The sequence below is a fragment of the Poecile atricapillus genome, chromosome 23 (assembly GCF_030490865.1).
Source record: "Poecile atricapillus isolate bPoeAtr1 chromosome 23, bPoeAtr1.hap1, whole genome shotgun sequence".
NCBI classification, from domain to species: Eukaryota; Metazoa; Chordata; class Aves; order Passeriformes; family Paridae; genus Poecile; species Poecile atricapillus.
The window spans coordinates 5,730,867-5,755,095 of record NC_081271.1 but is presented as its reverse complement, the minus strand read 5'-3'; the positions used below and the strand labels follow the sequence as shown (position 1 = coordinate 5,755,095).

At 53.4% G+C, this 24,229-nt stretch overlaps 1 protein-coding gene across 2 annotated transcripts in view; it reads left to right on the top strand.

The window, feature by feature from the left end:
• Nucleotides 1-24,026, top strand: part of AHCYL1 (adenosylhomocysteinase like 1) — a 30,026-nt gene extending 6,000 nt beyond the window's left edge. The window contains exons 2-17 of one of the 2 annotated variants that reach the window (XM_058855795.1): nucleotides 9,826-9,937; nucleotides 10,296-10,439; nucleotides 11,161-11,261; nucleotides 12,622-12,724; nucleotides 13,501-13,595; nucleotides 14,492-14,598; nucleotides 14,679-14,795; nucleotides 14,937-15,000; nucleotides 16,870-16,958; nucleotides 17,390-17,460; nucleotides 18,034-18,128; nucleotides 18,205-18,303; nucleotides 18,837-18,905; nucleotides 21,001-21,079; nucleotides 21,473-21,593; nucleotides 22,166-24,026. In XM_058855795.1, the coding sequence (XP_058711778.1) occupies nucleotides 9,826-9,937; nucleotides 10,296-10,439; nucleotides 11,161-11,261; nucleotides 12,622-12,724; nucleotides 13,501-13,595; nucleotides 14,492-14,598; nucleotides 14,679-14,795; nucleotides 14,937-15,000; nucleotides 16,870-16,958; nucleotides 17,390-17,460; nucleotides 18,034-18,128; nucleotides 18,205-18,303; nucleotides 18,837-18,905; nucleotides 21,001-21,079; nucleotides 21,473-21,593; nucleotides 22,166-22,172 (1,473 nt within the window). In that variant the 3' untranslated portion in view covers nucleotides 22,173-24,026. Of the gene's footprint in view, nucleotides 1-9,825; nucleotides 9,938-10,295; nucleotides 10,440-11,160; nucleotides 11,262-12,621; nucleotides 12,725-13,500; nucleotides 13,596-14,491; nucleotides 14,599-14,678; nucleotides 14,796-14,936; nucleotides 15,001-16,869; nucleotides 16,959-17,389; nucleotides 17,461-18,033; nucleotides 18,129-18,204; nucleotides 18,304-18,836; nucleotides 18,906-21,000; nucleotides 21,080-21,472; nucleotides 21,598-22,165 lie in introns of those variants that run through there. The other variant, XM_058855796.1, reaches the window with a different exon arrangement.
• Nucleotides 24,027-24,229: the final 203 nt, after the last annotated feature.

Below are 24,229 nucleotides of genomic sequence, written 5' to 3'. Positions count from 1 at the left end.
GCCAGAACTTCTCCCAGAGTGAGACTCCGTGAAACCAGGGGTTGTAAGGGGCTGGGGGAAGGCTCAGGGAGTCCCACCAAGGAGGAGCATCATGGTGTCACCTCAGCAGGTTGTGTGGGGCCCCTTCCCATGGAACTGGATAATTCCAGGGACTTGGGCACCCTGAGCAGTGCTGGAGTCTGCTCTGCACCATCCTTCTCTGCCCACATCATCCTTGCAGGCTTCCCTGGCATGGTTAACCCTTGGGAATGCGTGCTCTTGGTTGATGCCCCAAAGTCCAAAGAGGAAGGTGCCGTAGTTTGGAAATGGTTTGGTTGGAAGGGACCTTAAAGATCACCCAGTTCCACCCCTGCCATGGGCAGGGACACCTTCCACCATCCCAGCTTGCTCTAAGCCCTCTCAGACCTGAAAACTGTCCTTGGACACTTCCAGGGATCCAGGGGCAGCCACAACTTCTCTGGCCCTCTGTGCCAGGGCCTCCCCAGTCTCACAGGGAAGAATTTGGGCTGTTTTTTTGGCAGTTGATCTCCCCCCATGGGTTCTGAGCCTCTGAGAAAGCGGGAGGCGGAAGCTGAAGCCAGTCCTGCCTTTCGGAGCTGCCCCCATTGCCCTGTTGAGTTGGGCTGCTTGAACTGTGAATTTTAATTACACTTTGGGATCAATACGGTGGCCTTGGTAACGAGCTTATTGCTGCTGCAGAATCTGTTTACTTCAGGTTGGTGACAGCCAAAGGACTGAGGTGGCCGAGGACATGATGTTCCAGCTCCTTGTACAGGCTCCATTGTAATTCGGGTGAGGCTCCCGCAGCCCTCGGAGTTGGGTGCAGCTTCCCCTTGGCTGCCCCCACAGACCTGGAGCTGGCTGGCAGCACCCGTTCCTGCCTGCCTGAGGAGCTGCCTGCCTCCAGGAGCCAGGATTTGGGTGGGAGCTGCTGGAGCCTGCTTTATCTGTGTGGTGTGGGTGGAGGGGATCACTCCTTCTGGCCTTTTGCAGTGAGAAGAAGTGCACAGCCTGGAAAAGGAGACTCCTTGGGGCTTTGGCTTCCTGAAATTCATGTTTTGGTGTCCTCCTTCCAGATGAGGGTGAGGTTCAGCCTGTGTCTGCTGTTTTCTGCCTCTCCTCCTTTCACCTCCCAACAGGGAGCCCCAGATTTCACACATTCCTGCACTGTGGGGAGAGTTTTGCATCCAACCTGGGCATGTTTTGGAGCGAGAACATCTGGCTGATCCCTGTTGACCTTGGAGCTGTCAGCATCTTGCAGGCGGCACAGTGTCTCCTACATTAACCAACCCCTTCTCCAAATATTCTGTGAGCTTGCCACCTCCACAAGGAAATCACTTTCATTCCCTCCTGCCTCCTTTAAAAGAAAGGGGCTTCATGGAATCAGCCCTGTTTGCAGGGAAAGGTTGGCTTTGCTCTGACATCCTGGATATATCATTATCCAGGAGGGTGATGTTTGTCCATCCTGGTGGTAATTCCTCAAACTCCTGAGCAGGGAAAAGCCCATGCAGAAGCCTGAAGTTTCTCCTGCTTTGCCTCTCACCAGATGCATCAAAATCCAAGTAATTTCCAGGGCTGAAAATAGTCCATTGGTAAATGAGGCAGCTCTAGTGGAAATACCACTGTGAGAGGCTTTGGGAGTCAGGGCAGGGGGAGGATGGAATTCCAGTTTTCCAGAGCAGGCTGCTCCTGTTTCCATGCTGATCCTGCAGCGTGTTTTCCCTTAAAGCCGTGGCACAGGGGTGGAGGATCAGCTAAGGGGACCTTAGAGTAGCTGGAGCCTCTCCTGAGTGGGTTTTGCTGTTCTGATTTTTTGAAAGATCAGTAGAAGTCTTGGGATGCTGAGATTCTCCAAGGCAGTTTGGGGGGAGAAGGGGAGGCAGGTGGGGCACCCAGAGTGCCAAGGGAAGCAATTCCTCCCCCAAAACACAGGGGCTGCTTCAGGATTAGGGAGCAAAAGTTTGGGCTTCTCTATTTGTTCTTTTGTTTTCTTTTTTTTTGTGTCAAACCCTCCCTTCAGACCATGAGGTGTTCCTGAACGAGCTGTTTAACAGTGCTTCCAAGTGTTCCCTTGGTCTCATACAACTGTGCTTGGAGAGGCATTTTCTAATTAGTTTAAAAATTGATGCTAATTAAAGCTGATTCCCTCTCAGCTCTGACACACAAACACATTTCCATGGGCTTCAAGCTCTGCCAGCTGGCCTGTTGGAGACCAGCAGTCCTCAGATTGCCCCATAAGCTGCTGGAAGTGATTTAACCCCACACTCTTGGAATAGAGGAATGGTTTGGGTTGGAAGGGTCCTTAAAGCTCACCCAGTTCCTCCTTCTGCCATGGCTCCCAAACCCTGTGAACCTGGCCTTGGGCACTGCCAGGGATCCAGGGGCAGCCTCAGATGCTCTGGGCACCTGTGCCAGGGCCTGCCCACCCTCACAGGGAACAATTCCTGCCCAATATCCCGTCCATCCCTGCCCTCTGGCAGTGGGAAGCCATTCCCCCTTATCCTTGCAAGGACATGACCTTGTCTTGCCTGTGCAGTTCTTCCAGTGTGGTAACCCAAATTAATACTAATTTCCTACTGCCCAAACACGTGCTGTGCCATAGGCTGGGAGGGCACTGGGGATGAATCCAGAGGTGAGAAATCCGGGATGGCTTTAGACCAGTGGCTGTTTGCCCATTCATGGGGATTATGGAGTTAACCTGTGAGACATGACTGGAGTTCACTGCCCTTACGGATCCCAGACATTGGACTTTAGCTGTTCCTGCCAGGCTGGAGATATCCCTCTGTGTTTCAGGAGATATCCCTCTGTGTTTCAGGAGATATCCCTCTGTGTTTCAGGAGATATCCCTCTGTGTTTCAGGAAATAATCCCACTCCATCAAAGCCGGGCCCAAGCCTTTACCTCAATTCCTGCAAGTCCAAGGATTAGATGCCTCCTTATCTGCTGGTGGGGAATTTTCCCTCTGGTCCTGCTGGAGCACACCTTTGACCTCCAGGTGTTTATGAGACAGGATTTATCCCCAGTTACTATTTAACACTCAAAATCACATTTCTTTTATTGAATCCCTCCTGTTTATTTTTCCTTTAACACATTTACAGTGATTCTCATCATGACTGGAATCTTGTGGTGATTTCCAGCCTATTAACCTTTGGGTCTCTTTCTTTCCTGGTGGCTTTTTTTTTTTTCCTCTGCTGAGTTTTGGGATTCATGTGGAAGTCCTTAATTCTCCTCTTGGACTCACAGAAACTTGGTTTGTTTGGATTTTTTTTCCTCAGTGCTTTACCCAACCAGCCTTTCCCTGGCATGGAGGATGGAGGTTGGCTTGGCTGGTTTGCTTTGCCAGAACCTCTGTGCCCTTTTATTTCTTCACTGGGAGCAGTGTAAAGGTTTCCAGGCAGAGATTTAGCTGGGATTCCTGCTCAGGGAGTTGGCAGGGAGAGTGTCAGGCAGGTCTGTGCCTCTAAGGAGAGCAGCCTGCCCTGTGAACCCTCTGGGAGCGAGAGGTACCGATCCAGGAGCACCAAATTCCACGTGGCTGTGCTTCCATCCACAGAGCTGGAAGCTCTTCCAGCTGTGATGTCTGAATGGAGCACTTGGGGGTTCTTCTAAAAAACCAGGAGAAAGTTCTCCCCTTGCAAAGGCCACACCTGGAGCAGCAGCAGGTCCTTTTTCCTGAGGGTTGTTGTTCCACGTCCAGCTCTCACAGAGCCCTTGGTGCTCAGGCTGTGGAGGACCAGGAGATGTTTTCTGAGCAGCTCTCCTGCTCTTCCAGCATCCCTGTGGAATGAAGCAGTGGGCACTGCTGGGGCAAATCCCCCACCTTCACCTGGCCATGGGCTCTGGCTGGGGATCCATTTGCTCCTGGGATGATTTGAGCTGGGAAGCTGGTGGTTCTTCCATGGGCTTGGCCATAGCCTCCCGTGAATTTGTGCAGCCCTTTGCCATCCAAGTTTGCAGTGGTGCGCGTGACCGGAGCTTGGAGGTGGGAGAATGGGATGGTTTGAGTCACAGAGCCAAATCCACCTCCAAACCCTCCCCTCCCCAGTGGTTTGGGTTTGGGGATGGTGAGTTGTCAGGGTGGGAGTCTTGCTGGTCCTGATCCCCCATCCTTCTTTTCCAAGTACCTAATTTTTCCTTGCCTTCCATCCTTAAGGAATGCTGCGATCCAGAAATACCTTTCCAGGCTGGATAACCTCACAGGGAAAGAATCCTAAAACCATCCCTGTCTGCCTTGCTGATTCCCAACCCAAAAATCCGTGTCCTGTTGGATCATGGAGCATGAGCTGTGTCCCCCTGTGTGTCCCCTGTTTCCAGCCTCATGTTAGACACTGTCCTGTGGGAACAGGGGCTGGCTCTTCCAGCCTGGAAGCGGAGCAGAGGGGGCCTGAGGACAGGGCAGCCAAGTCCTCTAAACAAACCCAGCACCCTGGCATGGTCACAGTGGGAATGGGGCCAGCTCCAGGGGCCAGCACAGGGACACACACTGGGAGCATTGGGAACCTGCAGCTGGTGGATTTGGGATGGCCTCAGGGAAGCAAATGTGGCTATGGCTCTTTTCTCCTGGTCAGGAAGCTCAGGGTCCCCTCTGGGATCTGGGTGCCTGTGAGAACAGCATGGAAGATGCTTTCTGTCCCTTCCCTGAGGAAGTGGCTCAAGCAAAGCTGCTCCTCTCTTCTTTTTAACCTGGAATGAAGGAGAACACTGGTAACCAGACTTTTTCCCCTCAGCTGATGAGGCTGAAGGGCCTCAGTCCCTGGGGTGCCTCTTCCCTCCCTGGGTGCTGTGATGAGTTGCTCCTGCAAATCAGTGGATTAAAACAACTTGTCCTTTAGCAATGCCTGACCCAGCTCCTCCTCAGGAAAAACCTGCAGCTCTCTGTCCTGCAAATAAAGAATCCTTGGAGACTGAAACCTTTTGCCCATCTCCAGGTGGGCAAAACCCAGCCCTGCTCCGAGCTGCTGCTCCTGTTCCATGTGAGAGCAGGGCTGTTGAGGAGGAAGATGCTCATTGGAGCTGTAAAACATTTATTGTCTGGCTAAATTTCCCAGGAAATGGGAAATTGTCATTCCCAGGAATGACAAAGAAACTATGAACTTAAAAGGAGTTTGCCCTCCATGTCAGGACTGCTTTGGCAGCATGGGCATCCAGCAGTGCCCTCCCAGCCTCTGCCAGGGAGTTTTTGTTTGGGAGAACATATTAAATAAAGGGAACTGGCTGCACTGAGTAGTCCTGATCTCTGCTGCTGGTTTTCTGCAGCCAAAGGAAAGGTCCCAAGACTCTGGATCCTTCTAGGCTTTTTCCTGGGAGGACACAAGTGGGTTGCAGAGACCCTTCTGCAGCAGAGGTGTGGCTGTAGGAATGTGCTTTCCTCCAATTTTGCTGTTCCTCCCTGGGCAACTGTGCTGTGTCCTCACATCCCCAGATGTCAGACTCGGAAGTCTGGAGGGTTTTACATGGTTCATTGCTTCCTGCTTATCTTGGGTGATGTGTGGAGCCTGTTCCTGTCCCCCCTCCACTTATCCAGGACAAAAGTGGCTGGGAGGACACTTTTCCTGTGGCTGTGTATGTGCTGATGCTCATGTTGTCCCTAATAATAAATAATAATAATAAAAAAAGGGATTGCTGAAGCAAGGGGTGCTAGGAATAGAGCCTGGAGCTGCTTCCCAGCACATGTCCTTTCCCCCATGGAGCCTGTGCATTGATGAGCCATGTCAGCTGTGAGTTGGTGGATGCTTTCCAAAATCTCTGTTCCTTCCACAACCTGCTCCCACTCTCCCCCAGGGCTGCATGGGATGCAATCAGGGATGTGTAGCACAGCAAAGGAGCTTAAGCGACCTCTCTGGAGCTGTTCTGGGAATGGAAGAAGTGTTAAAATGAAAAGTGGGATTGTCCTGTGCGAGAGGGACGTGCTGGGTTCATCTGTGCCTGGGGTAAATCCAGCTGTGTCTACAACTCCCCTCTCCCTGGGGTCAGGGACTGGAATTTTCTTACTCTGGCAGCTCCAAAAACTGCTCTCCTGGCTGCCCACTGGGAAGGTACTTGGGATCAGCCATGGAGGATGGCACAGCCTGCAGTCATGAGCTGCCAGTTTGGTGAGATGGTACCAATCCAGACCTGCAGTCTGCTTACCCTGCCTGTGTCGTAATAATTAAACAAATGAGGTTGTGTGTGCTGGGGACGCTTGAGCTGCTGGGTTTGGCACTGCCCCACCAGTGTTCTCACTGGATTTATCCTTATAACCTAGAGAACATCTCGTTCAGGCTGGCCTTCCAGCTTCCTGGTGCTTTGGGATGCTCTGGGCAGTGTGGCCAAAGCGGGTGGGCAGTGCTGCCTCAGCTCCAGCTCTGGACAGGGTGGTTTGAGCTGAACATGAGCGGCTGTTGTTGGGAAATGTCAGATCTGCCTGGCAATGGGCACAGTGGCAGTGGATTTCCCAGAGGGAGAAAATGTCCTCCTGGCTTGGCTGGGAGCAGGCAGTGCCCAGCAATGCTCTGGAAGGACTTGGCAGGGGCTGGTGGATCCTGCTGTTTCCCTGCAGAACATATCCCAAAATCCCTGCTGTTCCAAGTGAGGAGCTGCTCTTTCGGCCCCTTAGGCCTCCAGCCCCATCTCCTCCCTTTCCAGGGTAATGGTGCTGAAAACCCCTGGCTTCATTCCTGTGCAGGGAACTGGGTGCTGTCTTGTTTTCCCTCCTTGACCACGAATTTCTGGGACGAAGAAATATTTTCCTTGCTCTTAAACCATTGTGCTCCACCCGGTTGGAAAAGCCGTTTCCAGCAGGATGAAGTTTGGGACGCGATCGGTGACGGTGGGAGCTGGAAAGCCCCAATCCCGCAGAGCGCTGACCCACAGCCCCTGGCTGGGAATGCCATTCATTCCAATTCCCATGACAGGCAGAGGGATTAGGAGATTTTCTGTCTCCTTAATGCAGCTCGAGCGCCCGGCACGTGGAGGGCACTGCTCACGCACCTCTGCTCCTTGTCCGAGCTCCCTGGGCTCCCGCCGCACCGCCGGACACAGCGGTAATTTCCCGGGCTCACGGGGGTTGGGTGTTCGCATTGTTTGTTGGATTTGGGTGCTGTTCATGGTGTTTGATGATAATTTTAGCCAGGGCAGATTTTGCTAAGCTGGGGAGTTCGGCTGAGCCCTGGTAAAGCCACGGCAGGGATTACTGGGGGTAATTCAGCACTTGGTTTGTTTAGCACTTGCTTTTTCTCTCCCCTTGGATTCAATCCCCTCATTCCCACATTTCTAAACCTGCTGTTTCTCTTGCAGAGTGGGGTTGTGCCTCAGAGCTGGCTCAGCACTCACAGCTGGAGCCCTGAAGGTGGATTGTGGTGTGGGGTGTTGTGGGGCTGGGGAGTGCAGCATCCCTCCATCCCATCCTCTCTTTTCCACTGCATCCCAAAGGAGCTTTGCTCCATGAGACCATGCAGGCAGCACGTTTCCCTGAAGGGAACTGCCCTGTCCCAGGGCTCACGCATCCTGGATGCTGCAAGCCAGGACAGACCTGCACCCTGGGCTGGAGCACTGTGCCTTATGTTTTTTCCCTCCTGGGTCACCTCTTCCCTGGAAACCTTTCCCTGAGATACAGAAAATTCCTCAGCTAACACTTTAAGCTGTTTTAATGCCAGCAGCTGTTTTATGGGGAGTGTTTTTTTATACCCTCTGGTTTGATGAGCTGCCAGAGGAAGAGCTTGATGTGAAGGCATGGAAATCTTGTGTCCTGAAATTGCTGATACTTCTTCCTCCTTGGAAGTGCCCATGACCAATACACCGGCATGGAAGTAGCACAATCCTATCCCAGGCTGTGTGGGGAGGATTGATCCAAGCAACAGACTTTGAACAAATTCCAACAAGATCATTCCTTGTTGGGAAACCTGCCAGCTCCTGCCACACGCTCTGAGCACACTGTTGGTACCTGCCTGGAAGTGCTTCTGCCCCTCTTACCCCTGGAATCAGCTTTCCTGTGGGGATGGGGGCTGTGGTGGCCTCCAGATCATCCCTCTGCTCTCCCATGGGGATGGAGGTTTCAGTGCCCTCCAGGTCCTCCCTCTGATTTCCCACGGGGATGAGGGTTGTGGTCTCCTCCACATCCTCCCTCTGCTCTCCTGTGGGGATAGGGTTGTGATGCCCTCCAGATCCTGCCCTCCACATCCTCCCTCTGCTCTCCTGTGGGCATGGAGGTTGTGGTGCCCTCTGAATCCTCCCTCTGCACCAAATGACCTCAAACAATTGCAAAACCGAACCTTTTATCTCCATTTATCATTCCCATTCCTTCCACTAATACAAGCTAAAGTAGTTTGCATCAGAATCTGGCTGGAAGTCTGGTCAGGGAAGCAGATATTGGGCTGTGATGTGTCCAGTGAGGAGCTGGCTGGAAACCTTGCAGCAGCAGCACCCACAGGAATGCCTGGGATGCTTGGCTGGGTGTGGTGATGGATCTGATCTGTGCCAGTCAGTTCCTGGAAGAGATGCTGGAGTCCCACCTCATCCCTCCTGCCCTCCCTTGGAGTGAGCCCTAGGTTTCATGCCCCCTTGTCCCTTCCTGAGTGAAATACCATGCTGGTTTTGGCCCATCTGCTGGGATCCTGTAGAATTGTGGCTACTTTTTCCAGCCAAAAAAGCTGTACTGGTGCTGCAGCCACCCCAGCTCCAGCCAGTGCAGATTCCTTCTTTCTGAAATGGATCATTTCAACTAAATAATTTCATTCTTCTCCCTTCTGAAGGCTGTTTCCTGCATCAAAGATTTCAGGGAGCTTTTGGGATGGCTGTGGCACAGAAAACCCCTCCTTGAGGCCGCTCTGGGCTGTCTCTTTCCATCATCTTGATTTCTCCAGGACTCCTCTCGAGGTCTCCAGGGTCTCAGGGATGCTTTGTTAGTCCCACTCCCTGCCATGACGTCTCATCCCTGTTCAACAGCAGAATCAAATCCTGCAGCGACGCGATCTGAGCCAAGGGGCCGTGCTGGGGTTCTTTGTCAGGGTCTCCTGTGTGGCAGCAGGGAGGGGGCTGCAGGCTGGCTTTGCTGGTGCTTTCCCTAATTCCTTTTCATCTCTGTTTCCCTGGCAGGAGCAGCAATAAGGCTCTTTGCTGGCTGCTCACTCGGGGTGAGCACAGCAGCTGAGTAGTTTTGGGTTATTTTTCCTCTTTTTTTGGCCCACCAGTTAAATTTGATGATCTGGTGGAAGGTGCTGGAGCCTTGAGTTGCCTCTGGCTGGGAGAGGTGGCTGTTTTGGGGGTTCTCTTCCAATGGAAACATCTTGTCCTGCAGAGGAGGCTGAAAGCCAATGCAATGTCAACTTCTTTTTGTTGAAATGTTCTCTCTTGCTGAGGTTTTTTCCTGTGCTTTTAGTGTCAGTTTTGGAAGGATGTGCAGTGTTTTTAACCTGTGGGATGCTCTGCTCCTGGGGAAGAGCCTGGTAGGGATCTCTTGGGACCACCCCAGCTTTCTTGTTGCTGCATTTTGGGGCAGAAATCTTCGGGGAGCGGTTGGGGCAGGGGCTCTGCCTCCACATGGGATGTGGGTTGTACAAGGAGTGTAATTCCTGAAGGAGCCCTAGGGAGCTGGAAATGGGTTAAAGGGGATGTTTCAGGGTGCTCTTTGTATCTTCAGGTGTTGTGTCAAATCTGCAGGGTGACAAAAACCTGGTGGCAGTTGTTCAGGCAGAGGAAGGGACTTCACTTTTTGGCATCTGTAGCCTTGTATTTATTTGGTGATGTTATTTTTTGTGGACTGAAGGAATCCGTGGGTCCCTGTAGCTTGGGGAGGTGTCATGCCCTAAGGATCACCTCCTGATTTAGCACTTCTTTCCTTTGCCCCCAGCAAATCCAATTTGCAGATGACATGCAGGAGTTCACCAAATTCCCGACCAAGACGGGCCGTCGGTCCCTGTCCCGCTCCATCTCCCAGTCTTCCACCGACAGCTACAGCTCTGGTAGGTGCCAGCTCCTTGTCCTCACGTGTTCCTCTCACAAACCCAGAGTGGGTGCTGCAGTGAATGTGCTGCTCACACCCTGTGGCAGGATTTGTGCTTCTGTTTGTACTTGGATGCTGAGGGAATGATTCCAGGCATTCCCAAAGCTCAGGCATTGATTGCCATTTGATAATCGTTACCTCTGGGTTGTTTTAGAGAAAAAAGAGTGCAAAATTCCTTCAGGGCGTTGGCTTCCTTTAGGACACTGGTAGTTTGAGCCATGAGGGAAAGCTGGGAAGGGAAACAGCAGAAACATGAAGGGTAGGAGGTTCTTGGATGCATAAGGCCTGGCATAACACTCATTCCTCTTTTGGTTTAGCTGCCTCATACACAGACAGCTCTGATGACGAGGTGTCCCCCCGAGAGAAACAACAAACCAACTCCAAGGGCAGCAGCAATTTCTGTGTGAAGAACATCAAACAGGCAGAGTTTGGGCGCCGGGAGATTGAGATCGCCGAGCAAGGTACAAAGTGCAGTCTGGGGCTTGGGGCAGGTTCTGGAGACCTGGAGCTGAGGAGTGGCAATTCCCATTCCTGCTGCAGCCTTGGATATCCTGTTTCCCCTCCCCAGATCAGTTAGGGAAGAGTGAGATGTGCCAGCAAACGTTGATGCTGTGTCTTATCCCTTTTCTAGCAGGAGCAGAGCTCTTGCAGGGTTTAATGTTTTGTTGGCTTTGGAGGGACAAGGATTTTATAACATCTTCAGAGACATGAAAGCTGAAAATCCCAACCCCTTCCTCTGGAGGTGGTAGGAAGCTGAATTACCATTTCCAGTGGGGTGATGGGGTAACTCTCCTTTCCTTTCAGAAGGGGAAGATAATCCAGGCACATTTAGAGCAGCTCCTCTGAGATGTGTCAGCTGTGTTTTCAAATTCAGGTGCTTCACCTGCTGCCACAGGGCTGGTGACTGTCCTTAGGTGCCTTCCCCAGGCAGTGCCAGTCCCAGAGCCCTCCTTGCCTCTCTCCTTGTCCCTTGGTCAAGTGACAAATGACACTGGTGTTTTGGTCCTGTTTTGCACAGACCTGCCAGGCCAGGGATGAGGAGTTTTCTCCCTCCCTGTGTAACAGCTACAGCAGAAATTTTGGGGCTGGAGGTGTCCTGGGAGGCCCTGATAGGATGGGAGCTGTGGCAGAGAGGAGACCCTGCAGACTGAACCAGCATTAAAACCTCTCTTCCTTTTGCAGACATGTCTGCTCTGATTTCGCTCAGGAAACGAGCCCAGGGGGAGAAGCCTTTGGCTGGAGCTAAAATCGTGGGCTGTACCCACATCACAGCACAGACTGCGGTGAGTGGCTGCTTATTTGGGGGTCCTGGGGTGGGACCTCAGCTTTTCCCTGTGGAGGAAAGTTCTTTAACTCTTTGGAGTGGGAGAAGGCATGTTCAATAGAGTCTGGATGTGTTTTGGAAAGGTTGTGCTGGTGACATTTCCCCAGGGCAGTGTTCGGTTCCTGTGCCCATCACTGCTGCCTGAGGCCTGCCCTTGTGCCAGGGGCATTCCTGACCCCTGGGCTGTCCCTGACCCCTGGGTTATCCCAGGTTATCCCTGGGTTATCCCTGACCCCTGGGCTGTCCCTGACCCCTGGGTTATCCCAGGTTATCCCTGGGTTATCCCTGACCCCTGGGCTATCCCTGACCCCTGGGTTATCCCTGGGTTATCCCAGGTTATCCCTGGGTTATCCCTGACCCCTGGGCTATCCCTGACCCCTGGGCTATCCCTGACCCCTGGGTTATCCCTGGGTTATCCCAGGTTATCCCTGGGTTATCCCTGACCCCTGGGCTATCCCTGAACCCTGGGTTATCCCTGGCTATCCCAGGTTATTTCTGGGCTATCCCTGACCCCTGGGTTATCCCTGACCCCTGGGCTATCCCTGACCCCTGGGTTATCCCTGGGTTATCCCTGACCCCTGGGCTATCCCTGACCCCTGGGTTATCCCTGGGTTATCCCTGACCCCTGGGCTATCCCTGACCCCTGGGTTATCCCTGGGTTATCCCTGACCCCTGGGCTATCCCTGACCCCTGGGTTATCCCTGGGTTATCCCTGACCCCTGGGTTATCCCTGGGTTATCCCTGACCCCTGGGTTATCCCTGGTTATCCCTGGGTTATCCCTGACCCCTGGGTTATCCCAGGTTATCCCTGGGCTATCCCTGACCCCTGGGTTATCCCTGACCCCTGGGCTATCCCAGGTTATCCCTGGGCTATCCCTGGGCTATCCCTGACCCCTGGGTTATCCCAGGTTATCCTTGACCCCTGGGTTATCCCAGGTTATCCTTGACCCCTGGGTTATCCCAGGTTATCCCTGGGCTATCCCTGACCCCTGGGCTATCCCAGGTTATCCCTGGGCTATCCCTGGGCTATCCCAGGTTATCCCTGGGCTATCCCTGACCCCTGGGTTATCCCAGGTTATCCCTGGGCTATCCCTGGGCTATCCCAGGTTATCCCTGGGCTATCCCTGACCCCTGGGCTATCCCTGACCCCTGAGCTATCCCAGGTTATCCCAGGTTATCCCTGGGTTATCCCAGGTTATCCCTGACCCCTGGGTTATCTCAGGTTATCCCTGGGTTATCCCTGGGCTATCCCAGGTTATCCCTGGGCTATCCCTGACCCCTGGGCTATCCCTGACCCCTGGGTGTGCTGCTGTCCCCAGGTGCTGATCGAGACTCTGTGTGCCCTGGGAGCGCAGTGCCGCTGGTCTGCCTGCAACATCTACTCCACCCAGAACGAAGTGGCTGCAGCCTTGGCAGAGGCTGGTGAGTGCCAGAGCCCTCTCAGCCCCTCTGCCTCCCTGGCCTGATCCCAGGGGAAATCTCCTAGGGAACTCCATATTCCATTTGTACCTATTGAGTTTTAAATGTATTTATGTTTTGTTTTTTGTTTATATATGTTTTTAATATTTAATATAATGCATAAGAATAGAAAATGTTTATATTATAAAATTATAAAATTGTAATTTATATTTCAAAATGTTTTTACTAGGTGTGTATAAATATATATACATTGACATTAAAATATACAATATAAACATACGAATACACGTATATATACAATAGAAATATATGAACAAACATGAATAAACATGTGAATAAACATATGAATACACATATGAATATTTATAAAATGCTTATAGATACATATCATATAGAATATAAACAGTATATATAAAATATGAATTAATAAACAAAATATTAATAGATACAAAAGTATAAAATAATAAAATCTATTTAAATTTTATATTTAACCATATTTTAATTTAATTTTATTTATTTTTGTAGTGTTTATTATTAATAGTATTTTTTTCTTATTATTTATTTGTATTTTTTTTATATTTTCTATTTCTGTTTTAGGGAATTAATATTTTTGGGGAATATCTTCTAGGGAGGGATGGACAGGTGTGATCCTGGTGTGGGCTGTGATGTGATCTGTGCATGGCCCCTTGGCTCTTGTGTCCGTGTGTTTCTGGAGTTGGCCAAGCAGGAGGGAGCTCTGCCAAGCCCAGCAAACTCCAAGGATGCTCCGGTTCTTTCAGGTGTTGCTGTGTTTGCCTGGAAAGGGGAGTCAGAGGATGATTTCTGGTGGTGCATTGACCGCTGTGTTAATGTAGATGGCTGGCAGGCCAACATGGTAAGGAGCCTTCTCCAGCCCTTCCTCTTCCTCCCTTCCATGCTGGGGCTGTTCCTGGGAGCCTGCTGGCCTGGAAAGGGCCTCTGACCCCATCAAAGAGGGGTTCTTGGAGAACAGCAGCTGGAGATGAGCTGGGAACAGCCATGGGAATGTCAGGAGCTGCAGAGGTGATGGGTGATGTCCTGAGCTGGCACATCCCAATGGCAAGGGAGCAGCTTCTGGTGGAATTGCCATGAGCCAAGAAATGGGACCTGTTTTCCTGTGCAGGAGCTGCCCCAGCCACTCCTCTCTCAGCACAGATTCCATCTGTCCTCTCCCTCCCAAAGCTGGGATCAGAGTGGGCACCTTTCCATTGTCAAAGCTGATGTGCCCCCTTGGTGCATGGTCTGTGGTCAGCAGTGATGTGTCCATGGGCTGTGACACCTCCTGGTGCACGGTCTGTGGTCACCAGTGATGTGTCCATGGGCTGTGACACCTCCTGGTGCATGGTCTGTGGTCACCAGTGATGTGTCCATGGGCTGTGACACCTCCCACAGCCTCTCCTCACCCGTTTGCTTTCAGGGCTTGAGTGTTGTGGTGTCCTGAGCTCAGCCTGGTTAGTTAGTGCTGCCTGTGGCCAGCTTGCCAGGCTGCAGAGCAATAGCAGAGGCAGGGAATCCTGTTAGGATCCAGCAGCTCCACACAGGGGTCAGGAATCTCAGTGTTTTGGAGGAGACCCCGAGTTGCAGTCCCCTAGGGGAACCCAGGAGTCCTGGCCCCCAGGCCTCTGCCTGAACAGCCCCTCCAGCAGTGCCTGAAGATGCTTCTCCAAATCATTTTCCCCATCCTGTCCTCTGCCAGTGCATTTCCCAGTGGGAGGCCTGACTGCTCCCTGTTCTTCCTTGCCTGTTCTCTAGATCCTGGATGATGGTGGGGACCTGACCCATTGGGTTTATAAGAAATATCCCAGTGTATTCAAGAAGATCCGAGGGATTGTGGAGGAGAGCGTGACCGGCGTGCACAGGTGGGAGTTTTGGGAAGGCAGATCCAGAGATCTCAGGGAGTTGCTGCTGTCTGCTCTGACCTGCCTGTGCCCTCTCCCAGGCTGTACCAGCTCTCCAAGGCTGGGAAGCTTTGTGTCCCAGCCATGAATGTGAATGACTCTGTCACCAAGCAGAAGTTTGATAACCTGTACTGCTGCCGGGAATCCATCCTGGATGGGTGAGTCCAGCTCTTTTCCCCACTGGCACTTGCACACAGCTGGGTTTGGCTCTGGCTGCTGTTAAGCAGAGATCAGGCTCTGCTGTTTGACCTGGTTTTGGGCTTGACTGATCCCAACACAGGTCTCTCTCTGTCCCCCAGCCTGAAGAGGACCACGGATGTGATGTTTGGAGGGAAGCAAGTGGTGGTTTGTGGTTATGGGGAGGTGAGTTTTGTGAGCTGTGCTGGCCTCCCCCAGGCTCAGCATCCTGCAATTCCCTGGGCAAAGGTCACTCACCCTTGCTATAAGGAGTAGATCCAACCTGGTGAGAAATAACCAGGGAACTCTTGCTGGAATCTGCTGGGAGGATGGAGATCGAGGATCAGATTTCCCAGTTTGCTGCAGATGAACTGGGCTGCACAGCTGACAGTTACTGGGAACACTGGCCTGAATTATAACTACCCATGGGTACTCCCATCTGCCATCCCTGGCACAGGTTCAGCATCAGCCTGGCTGTCACTGAGCAGGGCAGGCGGCTTTTCCCTGGGAATAATACTCTGGCAGAGGGAAATTGTATCGTGAACTTGTAACTGATTCTACTCTGCAAGAGCTGGAGCTGGGAGCTGCCACCTTCCCTCCATCTGTGCACGTCTGTGTGGGTGTTTATCTTCCAGCACTGTGCAGGGACAGTGCTGCAAAGGCTCTTCCCAGCAGGAATTCGCTCCCTAATTCATTTAGGCACCAGTGGAGCCCAGCTTTGCTCGACCAAGAGACTCTGCTGGCTGTCACTGAGCGCTCTGGGCTGCTGCCTGTCTCTCCAGGCAGGAGTTGTGCTGGGAGTTGCTGTCTCCTGGGTCTGTCCCAAGCTTTACTGGACTTCTTCACAAAAAGAGAGTGTCAGAGAATCCCAGACTTCCAACCCATATTTGGGTTGGAAGAGAACTTCAAGCTCATCCAGTTCTACCCCCTGCCATGGACAGGGACACCTTCCACTAGACCAGATTGCTCCAAGCCCCATCTAATCCTGAACACTTCAGGAATTGAGCTGATCACAGCTTTTATGAGAAGTCCATTCCAGTGCCTCGCCACCCTCACGGGGAAGAATTCCTTTCCACTCTCCCATCTAACCCTGCCCTCTGGCAGTGGGAAGCCACTGAGCCTTGTCCTGTCACTCCATCCCTTGTCTAAAGTCCCTCTCCAGTTCTCCAGAAGCCTCTTCAGGCACTGGAAGGGGCTCTAAGGTTTTGCTGTAGCCTGCTCTCCTCCAGGCTGAACCCTTAGTTCTCCCAGCCTGTTCACCCTGAATGGTTTCCCCTTTGGATGTGGGTTGGAGTCCCAGTTGGCTCTGCCTGGGTGTGTTCAACAGACCCGAGGTTGGAGCTGGGTGACAAGTGAGGGTCTCTCTGGAAATGTTTTTGGTCCTTGCTGGTCACAAAATGGGCCTGAGCAGAGTCGATGCAGCAGAGCCAGGTGCCTGGTTGTGGTGTGGGTTGGTGATGTGGAGAGCTGGGCTTTATCTTAATTTTCCAGTGAGGAGAAGGAAGGAAGTCTGAGATGCTGTTGCAGGAACCCTGTGCTCCCTCTGCTGGTGTGGGCAGCATGGGATGGAGGATCTGCCCCCTGAGGAGTGCAGGATGGCTCTGAAATCCTGCAGCTTGAAGGCAAGGGGGCAGTGTGTGCTCCTCTAGGCTGTCTTTAATTCCTACTTGGAGAAAGGGTCCTGCAGTTCTGGGGCTGCACAAACCGTGAGAGCACTGAGTTGGGAAAGCTCCTGCCGTGGACATTTCCAGATGGGGCAACCACAGCTTCTCTGGACAACCTGTGCCAGGGCCTCCCCACTCCCACAGGGGAGGATCCCTTCCCAATATCCTGTCTAATCCTGCCCTCTGGCAGTGGGAAGCTGGTGGCCTTGGAGGAGGAGCTGGGTTTGTGGCAGTTGTGGCACTCACCAGCTACATCCTGAGCTGCCCCTGGCATTGGGCAGGTGGCTGGGATGAGGATCTTCCAGCCTGGGATGGGCTTGGGCTGTTTATGACAGGGACTGCAGCCCTGGTGTGTCTGTCCTGCCTCACTGTGACCCTTTTGCCTGGGCAGGTCGGGAAGGGATGCTGTGCTGCCCTGAAAGCCCTGGGAGCCATCGTGTACGTCACGGAGATCGACCCCATCTGCGCTCTCCAGGCCTGGTAAGGTGTTCCCATCTGTGTGGAAATGTCTCTCTGCCTGCTCTTCCAAACCCTGCCAGAGGCTGGAGTGAAGCCAGGGGGATCTGTGGCTCGGTTTGGAGAACCTGCACCTTGTTGGGGTGTGATGGGGAAGGGCTCAGGCAGCTTTCAGGGATGGGGTACCAGGCAGAAGTGTTCACTGGCTGGTTTGGGGAGGCTGCTCAAGTCTCTATGCCACACATTCCTTGCTCATACAACATTTCCAAGAGTGGGTTGGACATCCCGACTGTTGCACAGCCCTTCCTCATGACACTGGTGTCCCTGGAGGGGTAGAGGAGAGCTTGGGCTGCTCCCAGAGCAGTTTGGATCTGCTGAGTTCCCTCATGGCCTGGGACAGAGAAGGAGCAAGCTTCTCTTCCTCATCATGGGCCCTATTCCCCTTTTTTTGCCAGCATGGATGGATTTCGGGTGGTGAAGCTGAGCGAAGTAATCCGTCAGGTGGATGTCGTCATCACCTGCACAGGTAGGGGTAGACAAGGTTGGAGCAGGGTGAGGATCATCATTCCCAAGTGGGGTCTCAAGGGAACGAGGAGTGGGGGACATTTCACTGCTGTGTGTTCCTAATTCTCCACAATAGCTGGGCTCTGCCAAGAGCTTTTCGCCCCTGTTTGACCATAGTCCTGGCCCAGAGCAGAGGCACCATGTGTTCTCAGGGTATTTTGGGATCTCTTGGAAAGGTTAATTCATGGGAGCAAAGATTTGGGCACTGAACAGGCTCCCCCAGGGAATGGTCACAGTCCCAGTCCTGCCAAAGCTTAAGGGGTGTTTGGACAGTGCTCTCAGAGAGGCACAGAGTGGGATTGTTGGGAGTGTCCTATGCAGCGTCCAAGAGCTGGACTTGATGACCCTTGTGGATCCCTTCCAGCTCAGGATATTCCATGACAGCACTTACCCCAGATGTTTTCTGCCCATGGCCCAGGGAAGTTCATCTGACGTTGCCCCAAGCTGAGCTTCTCTGACTCGAGTTGAGGGAAGGAGAAGCAGAGGGTTTGTGTTCCCGCTGCTGTGGGATCAGCTGTGCCCTCTGTGCCTGCAGGGAACAAGAACGTGGTGACCAGGGAGCACCTGGACCGGATGAAGAACAGCTGCATCGTGTGCAACATGGGCCACTCCAACACCGAGATCGACGTGGTGAGTGCCGCCACCTCCGGCCCTGCCGCCTGCCGGCTCCTGCCGTCACTCCAGCCTCTTCCTCCTCCTCTTCCAGACCAGCCTGCGCACGCCGGAGCTGACCTGGGAGCGGGTCCGTTCCCAAGTGGATCACGTCATCTGGCCGGATGGCAAGCGGGTGGTGCTGCTGGCCGAGGTGTGTTGAGAGCTGGGCCATAGTGCTTTGGGCCTCCATCAGGAAATCACAGATCTAGCCAGGTGGAAAAGTGCTTGGAGGAGTTTCAGGGCTCAGAAAAGCATTTTTTGATTAATTTATTTATTTTTTATTTCGTTTTCTTGAGAGCAAATGTGGTATATCCCACGTGCAGACACAGAGGTGCCATCTGGCTCCATTCTTCTGTGCTGGGATTCATCCCACTCAGGCAACCCCCATCTGTGCAGGGTTTCCCAGGTGCTGGGTGGCTCCTCTTCCCACAGGAGCTGTTCTGGCAGGAGGAGGGACTGGGTTTTCTAGGGACCACAACATTCCCCTACCTTGAAATGAAGGGTTAAGGCAGAAACTGGAGCAGACTTGAAATGCTCTGGTCACTGTGCTCTGGTTCTCTGTGCTTCTGCTCCCTGGTCCCCAGTGCAGGGAGGGGATGGAGGTGAATCCCACCTGGGAACTCAGTTTGGTTTGGATTTGGGAGCTTGTCCAGCTCGGGGCTGACTCCTCCTGCTTTCTCCCAGGGCCGTCTGCTCAACCTCAGCTGCTCCACAGTTCCCACCTTCGTTCTCTCCATCACGGCCACCACGCAGGTCCGTACGTGGGTGGGGCCCTGCATGAGCCTCGGGGTGGGGATGGTTTGGAAAGAGCTGGGAACACGCTGGGATTGGTCCTTGAGATGGCACCACTGCCAGAAATACCATTTGTCTGGGTTGGAGTTATTGCTGGCATGGACCCAATGTTTTGGGTACAGCAAGTTTTGGGAGAGATTTTAAATGAGTAGTTTCATGGCACAGATCCTGCTGGGCTGGAAATCAGGTTTAAGCTCCCCCCAGGCAGGTTTGAGCCTTCTTAGGACAGGTTTGAGACTCTCTAGCATGGGTTTAACCTTCCCCAGCACAGGTTAAAGCCCCTCTAGCACAGATTTAAGCTCCCCCAGCATGGGCTTAAGCCCACCTAGCACAGGTTTGTGCTTGCCTCAAAGCAAGGCTTTGTTTGGGCTGGGAACACCGAGGGGACTGGTGGCACTGGGAACACAGAGGGGACTGGTGGCACTGGGAACACAGAGGGGACTGGTGGCACTGGGAGCATAGGGGGGACTGGTGGCACTGGGAACACAGAGGGGACTGGTGGCACTGGGAACACAGAGGGGACTGGTGGCACTGGGAACACGGAGGGGACTGGTGGCACTGGGAACACAGAGGGGACTGGTGGCACTGGGTACACAGAGGGGACTCGTGGCACTGGGAACACCGAGGGGACTGGTGGCACTGGGAACACAGAGGGGGCTGGTGGCACTGGGTACACAGAGGGGACTGGTGGCACTGGGAACACGGAAGGGACTGGTGGCACTGGGAACACAGAGGGGACTGGTGGCACTGGGTACACAGAGGGGGCTGGTGGCACTGGGAACACGGAGGGGACTGGTGGCACTGGGAACACCGAGGGGACTGGTGGCACTGGGAACACGGAGGGGGCTGGTGGCACTGGGAACACGGAGGGGGCTGGTGGCACTGGGAACACAGAGGGGACTGGTGGCACTGGGAACACGGAAGGGACTGGTGGCACTGGGAACATAGGGGGGGCTGGTGGCACTGGGAACACAGAGGGGGCTGGTGGCACTGGGAACACGAGGGGATGAACGGGGCTGGGAACACGAGGGGATGAATGGGGCTGGCAACACGAGGGGATGAATGGCACTGGGAACATGGAGGGGATGAATGGGGCTGGGAACACGAGGGGATGAATGGGGCTGGGAACACGAGGGGATGAATGGCACTGGGAACATGGAGGGGACTGGTGGCACTGGGAACACAGAAGGGACTGGTGGCACTGGGAACACAGAGGGGGCTGGTGGCACTGGGTACACAGAGGGGACTCGTGGCACTGGGAACACCGAGGGGACTTGTGGCACCGGGAACATGGAGGGGACTGGTGGCACTGGGAACACGGAAGGGACTGGTGGCACTGGGAACATAGAGGGGACTGGTGGCACTGGGAACACAGAGGGGGCTGGTGGCACTGGGAACACGAGGGGATGAATGGGACTGGGAACACAGAGGGGATGAATGGGACTGGGAACACGAGGGGATGAATGGGGCTGGGAACACGAGGGGATGAATGGCACTGGGAACACGGAAGGGACTGGTGGCACTGGTGCTCGTGGGGAAGGACAGCCAGGCTGACAGTGGGGAATTCCCTTATGCTCACTCCTGTCAGCCCAAGTGGACAGGGAACAGGCCTGTGTTTAGGACTTGGTTTCCAGCAGTGGAAGCCAGCACTCAGGGGATGCAGTTTCATCTGTCCTGGAGGAATGACCCTGGTTCTTGGATGCTGCCAGTTTCTGAGGAGCAGCCCCTCCATTTCCATGTGCTGCAGCAGCTGGGTGGTTTAATAGAAAAGCTGCTAACCTTAAACCATCCTCAGGTTTTTTTTCCCTGGGCTGTTGACCCCAGATGCTGCAAAGAAGCTGGGTGGCATCTCATCCCTGCTCTCTGGTCCTTCCACTGGGATTATGGAGACCAGACAGGGATGTGCCTGGGGTGGGAGCCTTTCCCTCAAGGCATGTTGGAAATGGTTGCTCTGTCCCTCCAGCTCCCAGATTGTTCTCTGTCTTTGTGAGCTTTGTGCTGCCCAAGCTGGTGGCTATTCCTGACAGTTCCCAGCTTATCCCTGTGCTTTCCACAGGCTCTGGCTCTGATTGAGCTCTACAATGCTCCCGAGGGCCGGTACAAGCAGGATGTTTACCTGCTGCCGAAGAAGATGGGTGAGTGACGGAACTGATTTTTCCCTGGGGAATCTGTGTGCCAGCAGTGCAAGGACAAATCAAACCTGGGCTGGGAAACACTTCCAGAGGGACAGTGAGTTCAGGGAAGCCACCAGAGGCAGTGACCTTAAAATACATGGGGGTTATTTGATTTATTTTCATTAGTGTTCTGCAGTGTGGGAGGCATCCCACATCCTGCAGCCTCTCTTCTCTGGGATTTTCCATGCCCTCCTCGTGCCTTTAGGGGCACATCCAGCCCAGGCTTGGGCTCAGCTGTGCTTTGGGTGATGGTGAATCTGGAGTGCTGCCCAGCCAGACCTTGCAGTCATCACCTCACCGTGTTGTGGGGGGGATGTGGAGCCCCTGATCCCATTTTCCCTGTTCCATTCCCAGATGAGTACGTGGCCAGTTTGCACCTGCCGTCGTTCGACGCCCACCTGACAGAGCTGACGGACGATCAGGCCAAATACCTGGGACTCAACAAAAATGGGCCTTTCAAACCCAACTACTACAGGTGAGAGCTGCCAGGGCAGGAGCTCCCAGCTCCCTGTTGGTTTGGAGTTCTGCCTCCAGCTCCGGGGTCTCCAACAGCAGAAAGATGTGGAGCCGCTGGAGCGTGTCCAAAGGAGGCCACGGAGATGCTTTGAAGGCTGGAGACCCTCTGGGAGAGCTGAAAGGCTCCCAAGAGACCTCAGAACCCCTTCCAGTGCCTCAAGGGGCTCCCAGAGAGCTGAGGAGGACAAGGGCCTGGAGTGACAGGACAAGGGGAATAGTTTCTCACTGCCAGAGGGCAGGGATGGATGGGATATTGGGAAGAAATTGTTCCCTGGGAAGGTGGTGAGGACCTGACACAGGGTGCCCAGAGAAGCTGTGGCTGTCCCTGGATCCCTGGAATTGTCTAAGACCAGGTTGGACAGGGCTTGGAGCACCCTGGGATGGTGGAAGGTGGAAGCTGCCCATGAAATGAGAGAAGCTTTCAAGTCCCTGCCAGCCCAAACCAGTCTGGAATCCCATTCCTGGGGGATCCCCTTGCCCTGGCACAGCAGCACCTCCCATGTCCCTCACTGTCCCTTCCTTCTCTCCTAGATACTGATGGGACCATTTCCATGAAGGACCAGACCACACAAGGCAACATTCGAGAGATTATTTTTAAAAATCACTTTTATTTTGGTTTACCTTCTTTTTTTTTGTTTTTTTTTCCCTTAACCACCACCAGAACCTGTTTTTACATTTTATCTGTGATTTTAAAGTCAGGTTTTCTTTTCTCCCCCTTTTCCATGATCGCATCCCTGTCTGACCTTGCCAGACAACCTGGGATTTGCTTCTTGCTTTCACGTGGCTGAAGCCGCTGATTCCCAGCCCTGGCTCCAGGAGGGGCTTTCCCTTTCCTGCTGTGCCAAGGGCACTTCATTCCTGCAGCAATGCTTTATTTTGGCTTTTATTTTGTATTTTTTCCCACCTTTTGAGCCCACGTCGGTCTCAGCCGGGCTCCCTGCGGATCCGGAGATGCTCTTCTACCTTATCTTCTATTTCTTTGTGTGGATTATCTGCAACTTCTAAATTGCCTTAAAGAGCCCAGTTTTAGCTGCTAGATCCCTGCTCCGGGTGCTTCCTGAGAGCAGAGTGGCCTGCAGGACACCTGGCAAAGGGGGTGACTGTGCCCAAGCCCAGCCCAGGTCCCTGCGCTGAGGTGGCCCAGGTTTGGTGGCCACTGGCCTGGGTTTGCTGGCCACCTGGGTCCAGGGGAGTTCAGTGTTTCAGGGTGCTAATCTGAATCCGGATGGGGGTCGCTTTCCCAGCATTATCCTCATCTCTCCTAGGTTTTTTGTTGTTTTGTTTGTTGTTTTTTTTTTTTTTTTAGCCAAACTGCACCTTAATTGAGTTTTAAGCATTTTTTTTTCCGTTTATTTGTTTTTTTCTTCCCCTTTTCCTTTTTGATCCTTACAGAGGTGTTTCAGAGGGAGGGGATGTTTTCAGATGTGTTAAAGAGGAAGCACTGGGGACGTGGCCTCTTTCCCATCTCCCACTGGGAAGTGCCGGGTGGCATTGAGGGTGTCTGGGGTGGGTTTTGGGGGTGTTTTACTATTTTATTTTGAGCTGGATGCAGAGATGAGCCTTCCCCATACCCCAGCCTGGCCCCTCTGCTCCCTGTCGCTGTTTTCCTCATCCTCTCCCTGTGCATCCCAGCTGCTCCCATCGCCTCCTCCATGCTGCTGACATTCCGCTTTCCCAGCTTGTGCTGGGGTGTGGGAAGCTCCTTCCAACCCACTGAGGTTCCTCTTGGCTTTTTTTTTATCCTCCCCAAATCTCCTGTTCCTTTCCTCACCCAAGGGAGGGAAGGAGCTTCTGGCACCTCCCAGGTCATGGAGCTGCTCCTTCCCCACTTTGCAGGGATCCACTTGGATGGGTCCTTCCCAGGGAATTTGCGGGTCTGGGGGTGCAAAGCTCCTTGGGGGACCAGGAGATGGGAGAGGTGCAGAGATCATCCCCCTCCCATCCCCTCCTCCACGTCCTCTGACTGTTCCTCTCTCCCACCCTGCCTGGTCTCCTCCTGGACACTCGCTCCATGGATTTTGGGGATCACCTGCTTGGCTCTCCAACAGATCCCGGGGATCACCTGGGTCCCCTCCACCATCCCCCAGACCTCCCTGGGGACGGCTTAGCGAGCTGGGCTGGGCGTTTGTGGGGAGGATGGGGAGCATCCCCCCTTCCCTGGGAGCCCCCCGCGCCCGGGGGTCCCAGCCAGCCCGGCTGGGCTCTCGGCACAAGGACTCGTGTCTGGATAAGCCATGCTGGGGGAGCCCGGGCTTGATGGCAGCAGCAGCAGCGTTGGGCCGGGAGCGAGAGGTTTATTTTGTATATGAATGATTTTTAATGAATGCAATATTAATCCTTGCAGATGAGCAATAAATCATTGAAGTCTAATTAAACTATTAGGAAAATTGAAGTGCTTTTGGTTGTGGGTGGTTTATTTGTTGCCTTGGGGGACCTTGAGTTGTTTGTCAGCCCAAGGGCAGGGCTGGGATCTTCCTTTGACCACCTTGGGGTGGGGATTGGGTCCCACCAGAACTTTCTGAGTGTTCCCACAACTCTGGATTTTGGGGTCTCACCCTCTTTTAAGCTCAATAGGGTACCTTAGCTTGGGGTTTA